Source organism: Protopterus annectens, chromosome 6.part1 (genome assembly GCF_019279795.1).
Source record: "Protopterus annectens isolate FY-2018-M chromosome 6.part1, PAN1.0, whole genome shotgun sequence".
Lineage (NCBI taxonomy): Eukaryota > Metazoa > Chordata > Ceratodontiformes > Protopteridae > Protopterus > Protopterus annectens.
The window spans coordinates 335,957,220-335,972,948 of record NC_056738.1 but is presented as its reverse complement, the minus strand read 5'-3'; the positions used below and the strand labels follow the sequence as shown (position 1 = coordinate 335,972,948).

At 45.1% G+C, this 15,729-nt stretch overlaps 1 protein-coding gene across 1 annotated transcript in view; it reads left to right on the top strand.

The window, feature by feature from the left end:
- The window catches only part of MTA2 (metastasis associated 1 family member 2), a 1,757,597-nt gene that overhangs the window by 919,639 nt on the left and 822,229 nt on the right, over nt 1-15,729 (top strand). The window contains exon 12 of the mRNA XM_044075372.1: nt 13,927-13,984. Within this exon, the coding sequence (XP_043931307.1) occupies nt 13,927-13,984 (58 nt within the window). The remainder of the gene's footprint in view (nt 1-13,926; nt 13,985-15,729) is intronic.

The following is a 15,729-nucleotide window of genomic DNA, read 5'->3' as shown; positions in this document are numbered from 1 at the left end:
AGCATAAAAGACTAAGTGGCATTCAAAAACCTCTAGGCCAGGGAGCTGTAGAACATAAGCCCCAGGCAGGGAACAATCATAACTCATCAATGATAGTTCCCCCTCCACTCCCTCTCCCAGATTAGGAGGAAGGCTGCCATCATTTCAAAGGAATTGGTCCCTCATCACTTCAGACCAGTGGGTACTAAACATTATATCAAGGGGCTACAAACTCAAATTCAAGCAGCCTTTGAAACCCTCAGGCTTCCCAGACATTCCTCCAAACATAATAAGTGCGGCTCTGTCCCAAGTAGAGATTCCATGCGCTCTGGGCTTGATACAACTGGTTCCAAAACATCTAAAAGGAAGAGGTTTCTAATTCAGATTTAGTCCCCGGGAAGGAAGACACACGGTGACCTGTACTGCACCTGTCTGCCATTAACCGATTCATACAAGTTCTAAAATTAAAGATATAGACCCTTCAAAAATGTCTGCCTATGATCTCTGCAAAGGGCTTCATGATTGCCCTAGATCTGAAGGATGCATATCTACATATTACCATAAAGGAATCGCATAGGAACTTATGCTTCAGAGCAGGTACTAGGCACGATCAATTTTATGCTCTGCACTTTTTGAAAATCGGAAGAGAAGCCAAAGTGCTTAGCCCCTCTGCCTTCTGCAGAACAAAAGGGGTTCATATTTTTCCCCCATATGGACAGTTGCCGTATCCAAGCTACAAACCTGACAAAATTCAACATCAGATTTGATGTTCACCCAAAACATCTTAACCTCCATGGGGTTCAACATAAATCAGAAATCCCAGACAGACACCTCAACCAGGGTTTTGTTCTTGGGCCCTGCTGGATTCTACCCCCCAAAGGGCATTCTCGCTTCTGGACAAGATCTTATTCCTGAAACTGTACTTCCAGAAAGTCATAGTCTGAGATGTACTCACAGCCAGAGTGCGCCTCAGGACCTTGGGTTACATGGCCTTTTAAGACAAATCTGGGCATTCTGAGAGGTATGCTTATCCTCCTTTCCTTCCACGTTAGGAATACACCTCTCATACAGCACAGTTCACTCTCCTATTAACTTTTGTCACAAAGCTACCAAGGCCTCATCTGTCCACTCTTGTCTCTTCAAACCTATTCCACTCAGAATTCTATCCCTTAGTTTCTTCTTTTCTTGATGTGCATCTGTTATTAGTTAGCCCAAGTAGTGTTTCTTGACTTGATTTTGTTACAATGTCAGATTTGTTTTGCAATACAAGTGTGTAGACTATAACCAATGATGTTAAGTAGTCCTATCTCCCCTACATTCTTACCCGTGGGTTCGGAGCCGAATATCGGCTCGACTTGGCCTATTTTACTAGCTCAAAAGTCTCTGATTGGCTGGGCTAAGAGGGTACCCCATGGTACCCTGCTTTGTATCCCCAGATCTCGTTTGCCACTTGTAGAGCTCGGACGTGGTCTTGCTTGGCTGTGGCTAAGTACCTCTTTTGACTTATTTCTCTTGAGAAATTGGTTGCTTTGTACTCAGAAGCTATTTTAATAGCTACATCTTGCTGCTGTCACTGTGATTGTGTGTTTCTTGGTGTTTTTGTGGTATCACTAACTGTTCCCATGGGCTAGGCCCATTTTAGTCAGAGGACCTAGTCCTCCCTTAGTGAGTTGTTCGCGTGTTTGTTTCCGTATTGTTTAAGAACTGTTTTAGTTAGAGCTTCTTTTAGTGGTGTCTTTTGTTGCTAATTGTTTGTTTAGGGCTTCGCTCAGTCTGTGTAGTACTGTTTGCAGTGACCGTTGTTTCCCGCCCGTTTGGAAGTTCTTTAATTGTAGTGAACATTGTGGGCCTTTGCGCCCGTTTTGGAAGTTTAACCGTTTCTCTACAGTAGCAGATAATGTCTAAGGATCAGAAGGAACATAAGCCTTCTAGCTTTAAAAAGTGTTCAAAATGCGGATATAAAATGTCCATCACAGATGGACACTCTGTATGTGTCTACTGCCTTGAGCCATCCATTTACAGGAGTCGTGTTGCTTTTCCCACGTCTTCAGTCCTCGGGTGCTCTGAGAGGAAAAACAAATTGATTTTAAAGGGACTGCTTAAACCGTCTTTTGAGGAAGCTATAGATTCGGCTTCCAGCTCTCAGTCAAAATCTTAAGCCTTCAAGTCCCAAGAAAAGGTCTCCGGCTCCATCTGCATCTTTGGAGCCTCCGGAGAAGATTACTATACTGGACTCTGCTTCCTCGGCTCCACTGTCCTCAGGGCCACAGGAGGTATCTGTGTTAAGTGGATCGGCGTCCGCTTCGATCATTCTCGAACCCATTCAGAGCCGGTCTAGTGTGAGGCATGGTTCACCAGATAAGAGATCCCAGTCCCCATCCATCTCCTCCAAATCCTCCAGGCTTTCTGATTTGGATGTGGATAGGGTAGTGCAGAGGCTCCTGCAGTCACCGGTGTTGGCTAAATTGTTTTCGGCTCTGGCTGTCGGCTCCAGAGCCAGTTCTGTGGCTGTTTTGATGATTCCTCCTCCGAGCACATCCTTGTTGTCTAAGCCGGTATGTTCCGCTCCGAGTGATGTTCTTGCGCTGGCTCCTATACCCCCCTTGGGTTTATCGTGTTGACCTCTGCTCCAACCATGTCGGTCCCGTCCTCAGGTTTCGAGACTCTGGTCTCCTCGGTCTGGCCCGAAGGGGATACTTTGGGACATCTTTCGGTTCCGAGTCTCCCACTCAGTGCATCGGCTTAGGGAACCTCGGTCCCAGTCGTGGCCTTGGAGTTCGGCCGGTCCTCTGGCTCGGGGGGGGGGGGGGACTTGCCTTCGAGCCCAAGCGGAGCTCGCTGGCCAGATCGTCAGCTACATCACTCGGGTCGGTCATTCCATCCCCTACCCTTCCAGCGAGAGCTTCTGACACTCACCTATCATTGGACAGTAGAGCGCCAGGCCCTAAGGACACCCCCACGAGCGGTCCCCCACTTTCTGAAGGTCTCTCAGAGCCAGTGCCTGAGGAACCTCCCAGAAAGAAGTTGTGCAGGAGGAAGCACATAGACTCCCAGGACGAGTCTCTCACTTCCGATACTGACCTCGAGGAATCGGAAGGATCCCCCAAGTCTTCCTCTGATGATGTTTCCTTCTCTGATATGCTGGAGATACTGAAACAGAGGAGACTGGCCTTCTAAAACCCCTTCCGAGGAGGAGTCAGTATTCCTTAAGGCTTTTGGCGCTCAACCCTCTGCCTCCTGGGTGTCTCCACCCTTCGATGAACTTCTTGACCTTATTTGTCGAATGGTGTGAGAAAAACCTGATTCTGTGGAGCCCGTACCCAGGCGCCCCAACAAATTTCTCTCCGCCCCTCAGAGAAAAGAGTTTTTGTCAAAGGGGGTCCCTGTAGATGCCATGGTGGTGGCGGCAGCCACCCAGAAAGAAGTTGCAGAGTCTTCCTCATCTGTCCATCCTCCTAACAAGGAGTCTAGGACTATGGACCGGTACGGGAAGCGTACCCTGTCTTTAGCCGCCTTCACTTTACAGTCGCTGAATTACTTGTCTCATTTAACACTGCTCCAGAGAGATCTCCTTAAAGAACTGGGAGATACTCTTGCGGGTAACATACCTGAGATGGTAGCTCAGATAGTTAAAGCACAGGTTTCTACCCTCAACTCCATTGCAAACTCGTCCATGCGACTCATCGTATGCGGCCGAGGGAGCGAGTAGGGTGACCATCTCAGGGATAGCCCTTAGAAGGCAAGCCTGACTGCACCTGTGTCACTTCGCGGAGGCCTGCAAGTCTTCCATCACTGATGCCCCTTTTGATGGTTCCTCCTTGTTTGAGACCAAAGTGAAAGACACCCTCACCAGGTGCAAGCAAGAGGGAAATACCCTGTCTGCCGTAGGGGTCCGTTTTTCCCTTCAGTCTAGGCCTTATCCCAAGACCCAGCAGGGGGGGAAGATGTGGTTCAAGAAATCGAACGTTTTTTCCTGCTGCACAAGGTGAACCCCCCTCCAGAGGCAGGGGAGGGGGGGGGGTTATTCAGGGAGACGTTGCCCCAGAGGCAGAGGGAGCCCGTGCAATTTCGGAGACCGCAACTCCTTACGCGGCTTCCCATACTCTCATTCCTGAGGGTGTGCCCAACTGTGCTTATCCGGAGCCAGTCAGGGGTCGAATTTCCTTGTATCCGGAAGCCTGGGAAAGCATCACCCAGGACCGATGGGTATTAAGGATAATTTCCGGAGGTTACCTCATTCCATTCTCTTCAGTACCCCCTCCAATAAGAAAAATCCCGGACGTTCCACCCAGTCAAGGGGATCAAGCAGCCTCAGAGATATCTCAGCTTCTAGAGAAAGGAGCCATCCAACCAGTCCCCTCAGACCAAATCGGATTAGGGACTTACTCAAGATTCTTTTTGGTGCCGAAAAGAACAGGGGACCTGAGACCCATACTAGATCTCAGTCAGCTCAAAAATTACATACACAAGTCCAAATTCCGTATGGTCACTCTACAATCCATTCTCCCATTGTTGGGAGAGGAAGTATGGATGTGCTCCATCGACCTCAAGGATGCTTACTACCATGTCAAAATGGACAGGGCATCCAGGTGTCACCTACGCTTCTGGCTGGGAGCCAGTCACTTCCAGTTTTGAGCCCTGCCCTTTGGTCTCACCACAGCCCCCAGGGTGTTCACCAAGTGTATTGCAGTGGTGACGGCTCACTTGAGACGTCAAGGGTTCTAGGTGTTTCCGTACCTGGATGACTGGCTCCTCACCACCTCCACCAGGCATCAACTAATTCAGACCAGGGATGCTACCATCAGTCTGTCACCAACTCGGCATCACAATAAACTGGAAACAATCTGCCTTATTGCCCTTACAGCATGTCACCTTTATAGGAGCAGAGTTGGACACCATTCAAATGCGAGCATTCTTACCACAAGGAAGGATTACAGGGTTGCAACAACAAATTTTCACGCTGATGCCCCTGAGACATGCGAAGGCAAGACTGATTCTAAAAGTCCTAGGTACCATGGTGGCGACTATCATGTTGGTTCCTCTAGCGAGATTACACGAGACTTCTTCAATGGCTCCTCTTTGTTCAATGGTCTCTCCAAAGACTTCCGCTATCCCATCCAGTCTTAATGACAGACCGATGCAAACAGGACCTCCGTTGGTTGTGCACCAACAACTTGAACGGGGGAAAGCCCTTTGTTCCACCCATCCCTGTTGCCACGGTGACCACGGACGCCTCCCAGATGGGGTGGGGGGCATTATCTCGGCAGGCCGGTCCAAGGCACGTGGTAGGAACATGAGATACATTTGCACATAAATGTCCTGGAGATGAGAGCAGTGCTTCTTGCGTTGCAGGCACTTCAGGAAGTTCTCCCTCTAGGGACTATTGAGATACCACACTACTGACATGTTGTCTGAGTGTATCTCAACACGCAAGGGGGAACCCGATCTTACCCACTGTGCAGAGAAGCCATGCGCGTGTGGCATTGGGCAATAGCTTCCCAACGGTTTGTGGTGGCAACGCACATTCTGGGGAAGACCAATGTAATAGCGGACAAGCTAAGCAGGGCGATCCTTATGCCCTACGGAGTGGTCCGTGAATCGCCTGGTTGCTGAGCGAATCTTCAGCAGATGGGGTCAACCTTGCTCGACCTTTTTGCCAGCCTTCTCAATGCAAAATGCAGCAACTACTACTCGCTGATCCCCCCCCCCCCCACCAGGAGAATCACCCAGGGATGCTCTGGCTCACAATTGGCCCTCCGGTCTGCTTTATGCTTTCCCTCTGTTTCCCCTTCTGTCAAGGGTGATTCAGAAAGCCCAATCTTTGGGAAGCAGAATGATTCTGATTGCCCCACACTGGCCCCATCAGGTATGGTTCCCCTTCCTTCACCTTACATTGTGGATACCCCTTGGATTCTGAAACCCCTTCCAGATTTACTGACGCACACGTTGGGACAGTTCCACCCCTCTCTGAGTACACTCCGTTTGACAACTTGGCTACTCCACTAACATCGTTAGTCAGATGTCACAATTTTTCACCGGAAGTAGTCCATATATTATCGTCCTCTCATAAACCATCCACTAGAAAAATCTACTCTAGCAAATGGAAAAGGTTCTCTATCTGGGCTTATTCTAGAGGCATTGATCCCTACATGGCTCCAATTGATTCGATTCTGGAGTTTGTCTACGCTGTTCTATCAAGGGTCCGCATCAGCCACCATCAAAGTTCAGCTGGCGGCTATATCAAACTTCCACGTGGCCAATGAGCCTAGCCTTATGGCACACAGACTATGTAAAGCATTCCTTAAAGGTACTCTATTACTTCGTCCCCCAGTATCCCAACCTGTCATGCCCTGGGACCTCAATTTTGTTCTTCAAGCCCCTCACTCTTCCACCATTCGAGCCTGCAGCTACCTGCAAGTTAAAATTCTTGTCATGGAAAACAGCATTTTTAACAGCAGTCACTTCAGCGAGGCAGGTCTCTGAGATTCAAGCCCTCTCCATCAAACCCCCATATTTGATCTTCCATAAAGAATAGCCTCTTAGACCAAACCCATCATTCCTTCCCAAAGTGGCTTGTGTCTAATATGAATCAGTCTATTGAGCTGCCAGTTTTCTTCCCCAATTTTTCTAACAAGGCAGAATTCAGATTTCACCAATTGGATGTACATAGACAGTTACGCTTCTATCTACACCGGACTAAAGATATCCGGAAATCAACTCTGTCTCCTTTTCAGAGAACCGGTCTGGTTCTCCGGTATCCAAGGTCACTCTCTCTAGATGGATAGCCAGCTGTATTTCCTTCATCTATCAGACAGCAGGTAAAAATTTGCCTTTTCCAGCTAAAGCCCACTCCACAAGAGCGGTCTCCACATCCACAGCCTATCAAGCTAGATTGTCAATGGATGATATATGTGCTGCACCCACTTGGGCTTCTCCTCACACCTTTGTTTCTCACAACAAATTGGACATAGTTTCCAGGGGCAGATCTTCATTTGGCTCCACAGTTCTGAGAAGTATTTTCGTATGAGCCACCCAGGATGTAGGTGCTAGGGACGCTGTCCCATGGGTAAGAATGTAGGCGAGATAGGACTACATAACATCAAGAAGTTATGTACTCACCGTAACGTTCGATGTATGTAGTCCATCTCGCCTCACATTCTTACTTACCCTCCCGTCTTCCCCCTGTCTGGAGGATTTGGAAGTTAGATTGTATCCTGCAGAGTCCCTTTGAATAGTTTTTGTTTGTATGGATGCGTGGTATGAATGCAGTAATTATGCTAGCAGCAAACGATCTGGGGATACGAAGCAGGGTACCATGGGATACCCTCTTAGCCCAGCCAATCAGAGATTTTTGAGCTAGTAAAATAGGCAGAGTCTGAGCCGATATTCGGCTCCAAACCCACAGGTAAGAATGTGAGGCGAGATGGACTACATACATCGAACGTTATGGTGAGTACATAACTTCTTGTTCTCTTTTTGTAATAAGTTAACCTTGTACTGCATAATCATGTTGCATTATTGATGTTTTACTTGATGTAAATTGTGGTATAACCCTTTCATTATATTACTGTCTTGTATCCTGATCTTTAACTCTAGGCTGAGTCTGAAAATGGTCTGCTTGGATCAGTGCTCCACCAGTCAGCAAATGCATAAATAAAATTAAAATAAAATAAATTTCTCAGTGATGCTTTTTGCAGTATAACTCTCAAGGGGAATCCCTCATAATTGTCATCCTTGTACTACAACTTTCTCTAAAATGAACCCATTTCTAGAAGTTGTACATTTTAATGTTCAGAAATGTTTATTACATTGACTTTGCATCTCACTGTAAGTGATGGGAAACTGTTCTGCAGTGCTTGCTTCCACAGCATGGAAAATGAGAACACTACACGTATGAGCTGTGTGCTTCTGTTTGCTTAAAGTTTAGATTCCTTTGTGGCCTGCTTTCAACCCAGATATTTTTGTTGCTCAGTGGCATAGAATCTGCATATCACATTTTGGTCCTGCACGTGAAGGGAATGGGGCAGCTGCGTGAGCTGAGCTCTGAAGATGTCCTTCATGGATGCATCTGCAGTCATAACAAGTGGGTTGTCCTGTCATCAGGCAGCCCTTCAGTCGGCCGGATTCCAAAGTCCGGGTCCGGCTTCGGCTGATGTCGCACTCCACCCGACGTCATCTCTGTTGGTCTTCGGGTATAAAGGCATCAGCCGGCGCCATTTTCCTCAGTCTTTCTTGCGCGTGGCCGAAGCAGAAGCTGTTCGCAAGTGCCAGTCGGTCGGATCCAGAGATTACTTCTACCGAATACTACTTCGAAGACTTCTAAAGCTAAGTACCCCGTTGGGGACTCTTTCTTGCCTCAGCCGATGTCAGAAAAAGTTAACAATTGTTTAAACTGTGGGAAACAAATACCTCATAAAGATTTCCACTCTTACTGTCTGCCTTGTTTAGGCCCAGCCCACGGCGTAGCAGCCTGTTCGCCTGTGCTTCCTTCAACCGACGACGCTTAGGCGTCGGTCGGAGTTCGCAGAACAGTTTTTCGGTTCTGATTTTGCGTACATTATGCCGCCGGATCCTCCGACTACCCAATCTGGCAAAACGCAAAGATAAAGACCGACACTCGCGGTCCGCGGTTTCGGCCGAAACCTTGGTCAAGCAAACATGAGTGTCTCGGTTTCGGCGAAACCGAGAAAACTGAACAAAGTACAGCTGAACCTTTTCCTACAACTGAGGCCCCTGCTACAACTCTTGAAACGACTTCAGAAATTTTACCCACTACGGTGGTTGACTTATCAGACACCATCCCCTTGGATGTTTCTACCCCAGCACGTGGTGCTGCTAGGCCTCCAGCAGCCATGTCCATTAAGGCCTTCGCCAGGGCTAAAGCTGCCAAGACTACTAAAACAGTGCCTGTTAAACCACCCCCATCCAGGCCCTCTTCTAGTTCTCAAATGCTTACCTTGGCAGAAGATTTAATTTCTTTATTTAGAGGATCTCAATCTCACCCAGACAGGGCCTCTCAGCCCCCAGAGAAGAGACCTAGGGCAGAGCCCCCCGAGCCAGTGTCCTCTGATGATTCTGCTGATGAATCAGACATAACTGACCAGCCAGAGGCTCCCTTCTCCAATTTTGAAGATTCTGATGCTGAAGAATCCATCCCAGCTGCTTCCCCACCAGTAGAATTTTCCTTTGGGGAAACTTTGCATGCCATGCGAGAACAGTTCCAATGGCAGCAACAGGATTTTTCAGACTCAAGAAAAAGACTTAGGACCTTTCTGCACCTCCCTCAGCACAGGCCCTTGGCTATACCCCCTGTTCTCTCTGTGGTGGATGATGCTTTCAATGATGTTTGCTCCGCTCCAGATTCTTTACCCCCAGCCCCTACCAAACCAGACAGATTTTACAGGGTGCCAGATACTCATCACCACCTTTACAAGGCTCCACTTGCAGACCCAGAAACTATATCCCAGGGCCCCAAGGCAGTAGCCGCGACCATAGCTAAAACCCTATTCCTTCTGAAAGGGAAGCAAGGTCATTAGACAGATGGGGTAAAAGGTCTACACTTCAGCTACTCTCTCAGCTAGAGCTTTAAACTGTCAGTTTCACATGATACAATACCAAGAGTTTATGCTGGATCAGTTAACTAAAAACTAACCACTGATGAATCTCTTGATAAGAAATATGTATTAGATATGGTAAATAACATACAACAGGTTAGCAACCATTCCTTAAAATGTGGCTATGATGCACTGGAGGCTTCATTTAGATCAGCCATGACAGGCACAGTGATAAGAAGGCATGCATGGCTAAAGGAACAAGCTTTACCGGATCATGTTAAAGCTAAGTTGCTAGATGCTCCTATGGACAAGACAAGTTTGTTTGGTACATCTGCCCAGCAGGTTATGAAGAAAATGGAAGAAAAGGCAAAATCTGTTCAAACTGTTAAAGATTTCTTGCAGGTTCAACCCCAAGGTTTAGCAGGAACTGGCCTGCCAAAAATTGGTCCTTTCCTGACTCCACAAAATTTCAAAGGGGCAGGAATAGACTTTCCAGAGGCAGAAACCAATCCAGAGGAGGTGCCTACAGAGGAAGACAGTGGCAAGGTAACAACAGAGGCACAGACACGCCACTGCCACTACATCAACACAACCACAGTGACTTAACCTAAACCCGCCTACCAGGGAACAAATAGCAGCTCCTCTAGGCGGAAAGTTAACCTTATTTTCAAAGAACTGGCACTACATAACAAAGGACAAGTGGATTTTACAAACCATAGATCAAGGTTACCGGTTTCACTTCCACACTATTCCAGTCAAAAGAGGAATGCCAAATCTACCTCCAAATCAAAAAACAGAGGCTCTACGCCAGATAATGGAGTTAGCAAACATGAGAGCTGTGGAAAGAGTGCCAGCAGCAGAGCAAGGAAAGGGGTTCTACTCCAGACTATTCCTAGTTCCAAGAAAGGAAAAAAGTTGGAGACCAATTCTCGACCTGTCCACCTTAACATACATCATTGTCCCAAAATTCAAAATGCTGACCCTACAGCAACTTCTTCCCATGCTGGGCAAGGAGTCTTGGCTGGTAACTCTAGATCTCAAGGAGGCATACCTGCACGTCCCCATTCGACCAATCTGCAGAAGATACCTCAGATTTCTTGCAGGATCAGAGCACTATCAATTCTCAGCATTGCCTTTTGGCTTATCTACTGCCCAGAGTATTCACAAAATGCCTGGCATCAGTAATCCCATTGCAGACTTCAGGGAATTCAAATTTACCCATACCTGGACGACTGCCTGCTACAAGGGGACAACAAAAGCAAGCTGACAACAGATTTACAAAGGGTCATTTACTTGCTACAAGCACTGGGATACACAGTCAATTTACAAAAGTCAAGGCTAATACCATCCCAAACAAGGACTTTCTTGGGCGGAATTGGACACAGTAAAACAAATGGCATTCCTGACTACAGAAAAACAAAAGAACTCCCTCTATACTTCTTGGCACTAACAAAACTGAACAAGTTAACAGCAAGAAAAGTACTGCAGGCCTTGGGCTTCATGGCATCATGCATAATCTTGGTTCCATTTGCCAGACTACATATGAGAAAACTACAGTGGTACCTAAAGAATTTATGGTCCCAACACAGACACAGTCTAGAAACAGAAATCCCACTAATTCCATGCTTAAAACAGGAGTTCCTATGGTGGGCTCAGGCATGCCAGTCAAACCCAGGCCTACCCTTTCGCAGATGTCAAGCAAGCCAGACCATCACAACAGACGCTTCAGACCTAGGATGGGGGCACACATGCTGGACAAATGCGTGCAAGGATTGTGGACACAGGATCAACTTCAACTGCACATCAACCTAAAAGAAATGCTGGCAGTAAAACTGGCAATCCAAAAGTTCAAACCATTTCTCAAAGAGGGCCAGTTGATGATAAGGACAGACAACACCACAGTCATGTGGTACATCAACAAACAGGGAGGCACTCATTCATACCCCTATGCAGAATGACCTTGGAGCTGTGGACCCTGGCACTCAGCTACAACATCCAGTTACAGGCAATATTTGTACCAGGGAAAGACAATACCCTAGCAGACATATTAAGCAGAACCACTTGGATGCCCACGAATGGAAGCTTCATCCGGACATCTTCAAGACCATCTCAAAGAAATGGGGAATGCCACAGATAGACCTATTCGCATCACCTCTCAATCACCAGCTCAAAAATTCTGCACAAGGACATTCCACCCATTAGCATGGAAAGTGGATTCGCTCTTTCAACTGGAAAGGCCTAACAGCATATGCATTCCCGCCTCTTCCTTTGATACACAAGGTACTACTAAAAATCAAGGAAGAACGTCCAAGGATAATCCTGATAGCTCCAAACTGGCCAAGACAACACTGGTACCCACTACTGAGGAGCATGTCTCGAACAATATGTGGACAATTCCCTGATGCCTTTGATGTTAACGCAGAACAACTACAGCATCATACATCCAAACCTAAAACCTTACAACTGACTGCATGGAACATCACATAACAGCAGCTATTCCAGAACTTTCCCAAAGAGTTAAAGACATTATTCTGGAAGCACGCAGACCTTCAACAAGAAGGAACTATGCTGGAAAATGGAAAAGGTTTGTCATCTGGAGTACGGAAAGAGGAAAAGATGTGTCAAACATAGATATGCCTAACATTCTGGAGTATCTGGCCAAACTTCTTCATTCAGGCCTGTCCTACTCCTCCATCAAGATATATGCATCAGCTATTTCAGCAGAATACAGCTTTGATACACCTGTTTTTTCGCACCCTTTGCTCAGACAATTCCTCAGAGGAATCAAGAATGTAAAACCTCCAAGGAAACCACCATTACCAGCTTGGGATTTAAACTTTGTGCTAGAAAAGTTGACACTAGCACCCTTTGAACCAGCAGCAACAGCAGACCTACAACACCTATCATGGAAAACTGCTTTCCTACTGGCAATTACTTCAGCAAGGAGGGTTTCAGAACTACAGGCCTTAATGGCAGTGCAACCCTTCCTAATCTTCCACCAAGATAGAGTGTCCATGAGGACTAATCCTACATTTATGCCTAAGGTGGTATCCAGAGTGTCTTTAAACCAGGCAATCCACCTACCTACCTTCTTTCCCAACCCACAAAACAGAGGGGAAAGAATACTGCATACCTTGGATGTACATAGACAGCTACGCTACTACTTGGACAGAACAAAAAATAGCAGAAAGACTGACCAACTTTTTGTAGCCTATGCAACAGGAAGGGAAGGAAAAGCTATTTCCAAACAGACAATCTCCAAATGGATAGGAAATTGCATACGATTCTGTTACTCCTTCCATGGAAAACCAATTCCACAGAACATAAGACCTCATTCTACAAGAGCAACAGCCACTACCCCACAGCCTTCTTACGAGGAGTGGCAACCAAAGACATTATTGAGGCGGCTACTTGGACCTCAGTGCATACATTTGCCAAGCATTATAATTTGCCTCTATATTCCAGATCCCGAGCAGGGTTTGCCACTGCTGTACTGCAAGGGATCCTAAACACACCATAATCTACTTTTATCCTCCTCCCCTAGTTGGCTATGGTATTCTACCCACTTGTTATGACTGCAGATGCATCCATGAAGGACATAGTACAGTTTTGTACCTACCATAAATGTAGATGTCCGAACTGGATAGCATCTGCAGTCAGGATTACCCTCCCACCTCTGTGGTACTCCTAGGGTGTTTACCCTTCTAATAGCTAGCTGTTGGGGAGTCTTTTATGGTGTATTTGTTTTTGTATATGTACATACATGCTTATTGTTGTGTTTACCTCTATCTATTTGGAAACATTGGCATCTATCCAAATTTTAGCCTGCAAGAGGGCTACTGGCATCTGGGGCAAGAAACACTGAGGAAAATGGCGTCGGCTGATGCCTTTATACCCGAAGACCAACAGAGATGACGTCGGGTGGAGTGCGACATCAGCCGAAGCCGGACCCGGACTTTGGAATCCGGCCGACTGAAGGGCTGCCTGACGACAGGACAACCCACTTGTTATGACTGCAGATGCTATCCAGTTCGGACATCTACATTTATGGTAGGTACAAAACTGTACTTTATTAGCCATAATTTGGTATGCTGCTTGTAGAAGTATGATGCATTAAAAAGTGAGTGAGATTCAGCAAATAAAAACTTTAATTGTATAATGTAGTTTCTTTGTAAAACCATATTTGCTTTAAAGTGTGATAGTGGATAGTGTCTTGGCTACTTTGTGTTGAGGTAATGGATTTTCCAGGCTGAGATGGCACTTGCTTTTGTGTATTCTAGAGAAAAAATGTTGACCAATTACTCATCACTTGTGCAAGACTGAATTGCATTTGTTGGAGAGGGGGAACAGTTTAAACTGGCTGGTTTTATTAGTATTCATTTTTCTCCCACAGAAAAGATTAAAGGCAGCAGAAGCAGACAGCAAGTTGAAACAAGTCTACATTCCCACTTAGTAAGTGATTGTTTTGTATCACTTCAGTATGTGATGGGCAATGAATGTTGGTGTCTGGTTCTTCAGTCATCCTGCTTAGTGATTGCTTTCACTGGCATAAGTTTCAAGAATTTTCATCTAGTATAAGAAATGTCATTTGTTCCTGTTCGTTTTCAGCAGACTGATTATTGTCAGAGTTAAATTATAGTAATAGTATTCAGACCAGCCTACTGCCATAATGGCAAATGAAGCATCAGTCAAGCAGTGCCATCGGTAGACTGTGAAAAATGACTGAATGTGGGCAGTGTGTGTAAGCACATACTAGAGAGAGACGGAATTTTACTCAAAGGTTATGGATGGGTTAGATTATTTCAGAAATACAATTGTGGTAGTAAAAGTCATTTATGCCAGCATTTGTCAGACTTGTTTATGCTTGTATATCGGAAAAACCAAAAATGCTTTTAGAACCCACATTTATCAACATATTTATGATATAGATAAATGTAACATCACAAATGCATTAGACAAACATATCAACCTTCAACCAGGTCACTATTTCAAGTTTATAGTTCTTAAACAGATCAGCATAGACGAAAGGGGTGGCCCTGTTGACCATTTGCTGGAGTATAAAGAACTATTATGGCAATTGAGGGTCAATGCCACCACTAGCCCAGGGCTTAATGATATGGTCTCACTTGCTTTTCTAAAATTAAAAGCAGACTTCTGCATTTAAATATTCCATGTCTCTTACAACCATGCCAAGAATGTTATTGATTTTATTTGTTCTTTGTTTTGAAAATATAGTTATAAAGAGATGTAACATTTATGGTCAAAATTTATATGACTTGCTAGCAAAGCACATTATGGGAGCCTGTACCTTTAAAAATGGATGTACATTTTATAAGTTTTTTAATTGATTTATTGCACTGGTTATATAAGAGTGTAACTTGAATTTATTCTGAAGAGGTCATAGTTAAAAATTGACAAAAGGACTCCAATAAAATTTTACTTATTCCTGGTCGTCCAGTTCGCTTTGAATTATCTTAGTTTTGCTCCTTTTGGTTTACAATATATATATATATATATATATATATATATATATAGTATATATTATATACGTTGTGTATGTGTATATATTACATACAATATATTTATATATATATATATATATATATATATATATATATATATACATACAATATATAGTATATATTCTATACGTAGTTTATATACATATGTATATTATATATGTATGTGTGTGTATATATATGTATATATATATATATAGTGTGTGTATGTATGTGTATATATATATATATATATATATATATATATATATATATATATATATATATGCACACACACACATTATATATCGTGTATGTATATGTGTGTTTGTGTGTGTGTCTCTGTGTGTCTGTATATAGATATATATTTATTACTTTACTTTATTAAAACAGACCAATTTCTACTGAAGTGCTTAAATTCCACAGCACTTTACAAATGAATATGACGCAGTTTTAACAAATGGAACAAAGTGATGTCCTTCAAGGATGCATCTGCAGTCCTTACATATGGGTTGTCCTGCCTCAGGCAGCCCTTCGGTCGGCCGGATTCCAAAGTCTGGGTCTGGCATCGGCTGGTGTCGCCCTCTTCCCCGGCGTCAGAGCGACCAGGGTATAAAAGCGCCAGCCGACGCCATGTTCCTCAGTCTTTCTTGCCGTGTGGTGCCCGAAGCAGAAGCAGTTAGCAAGTGCCGGTCGGC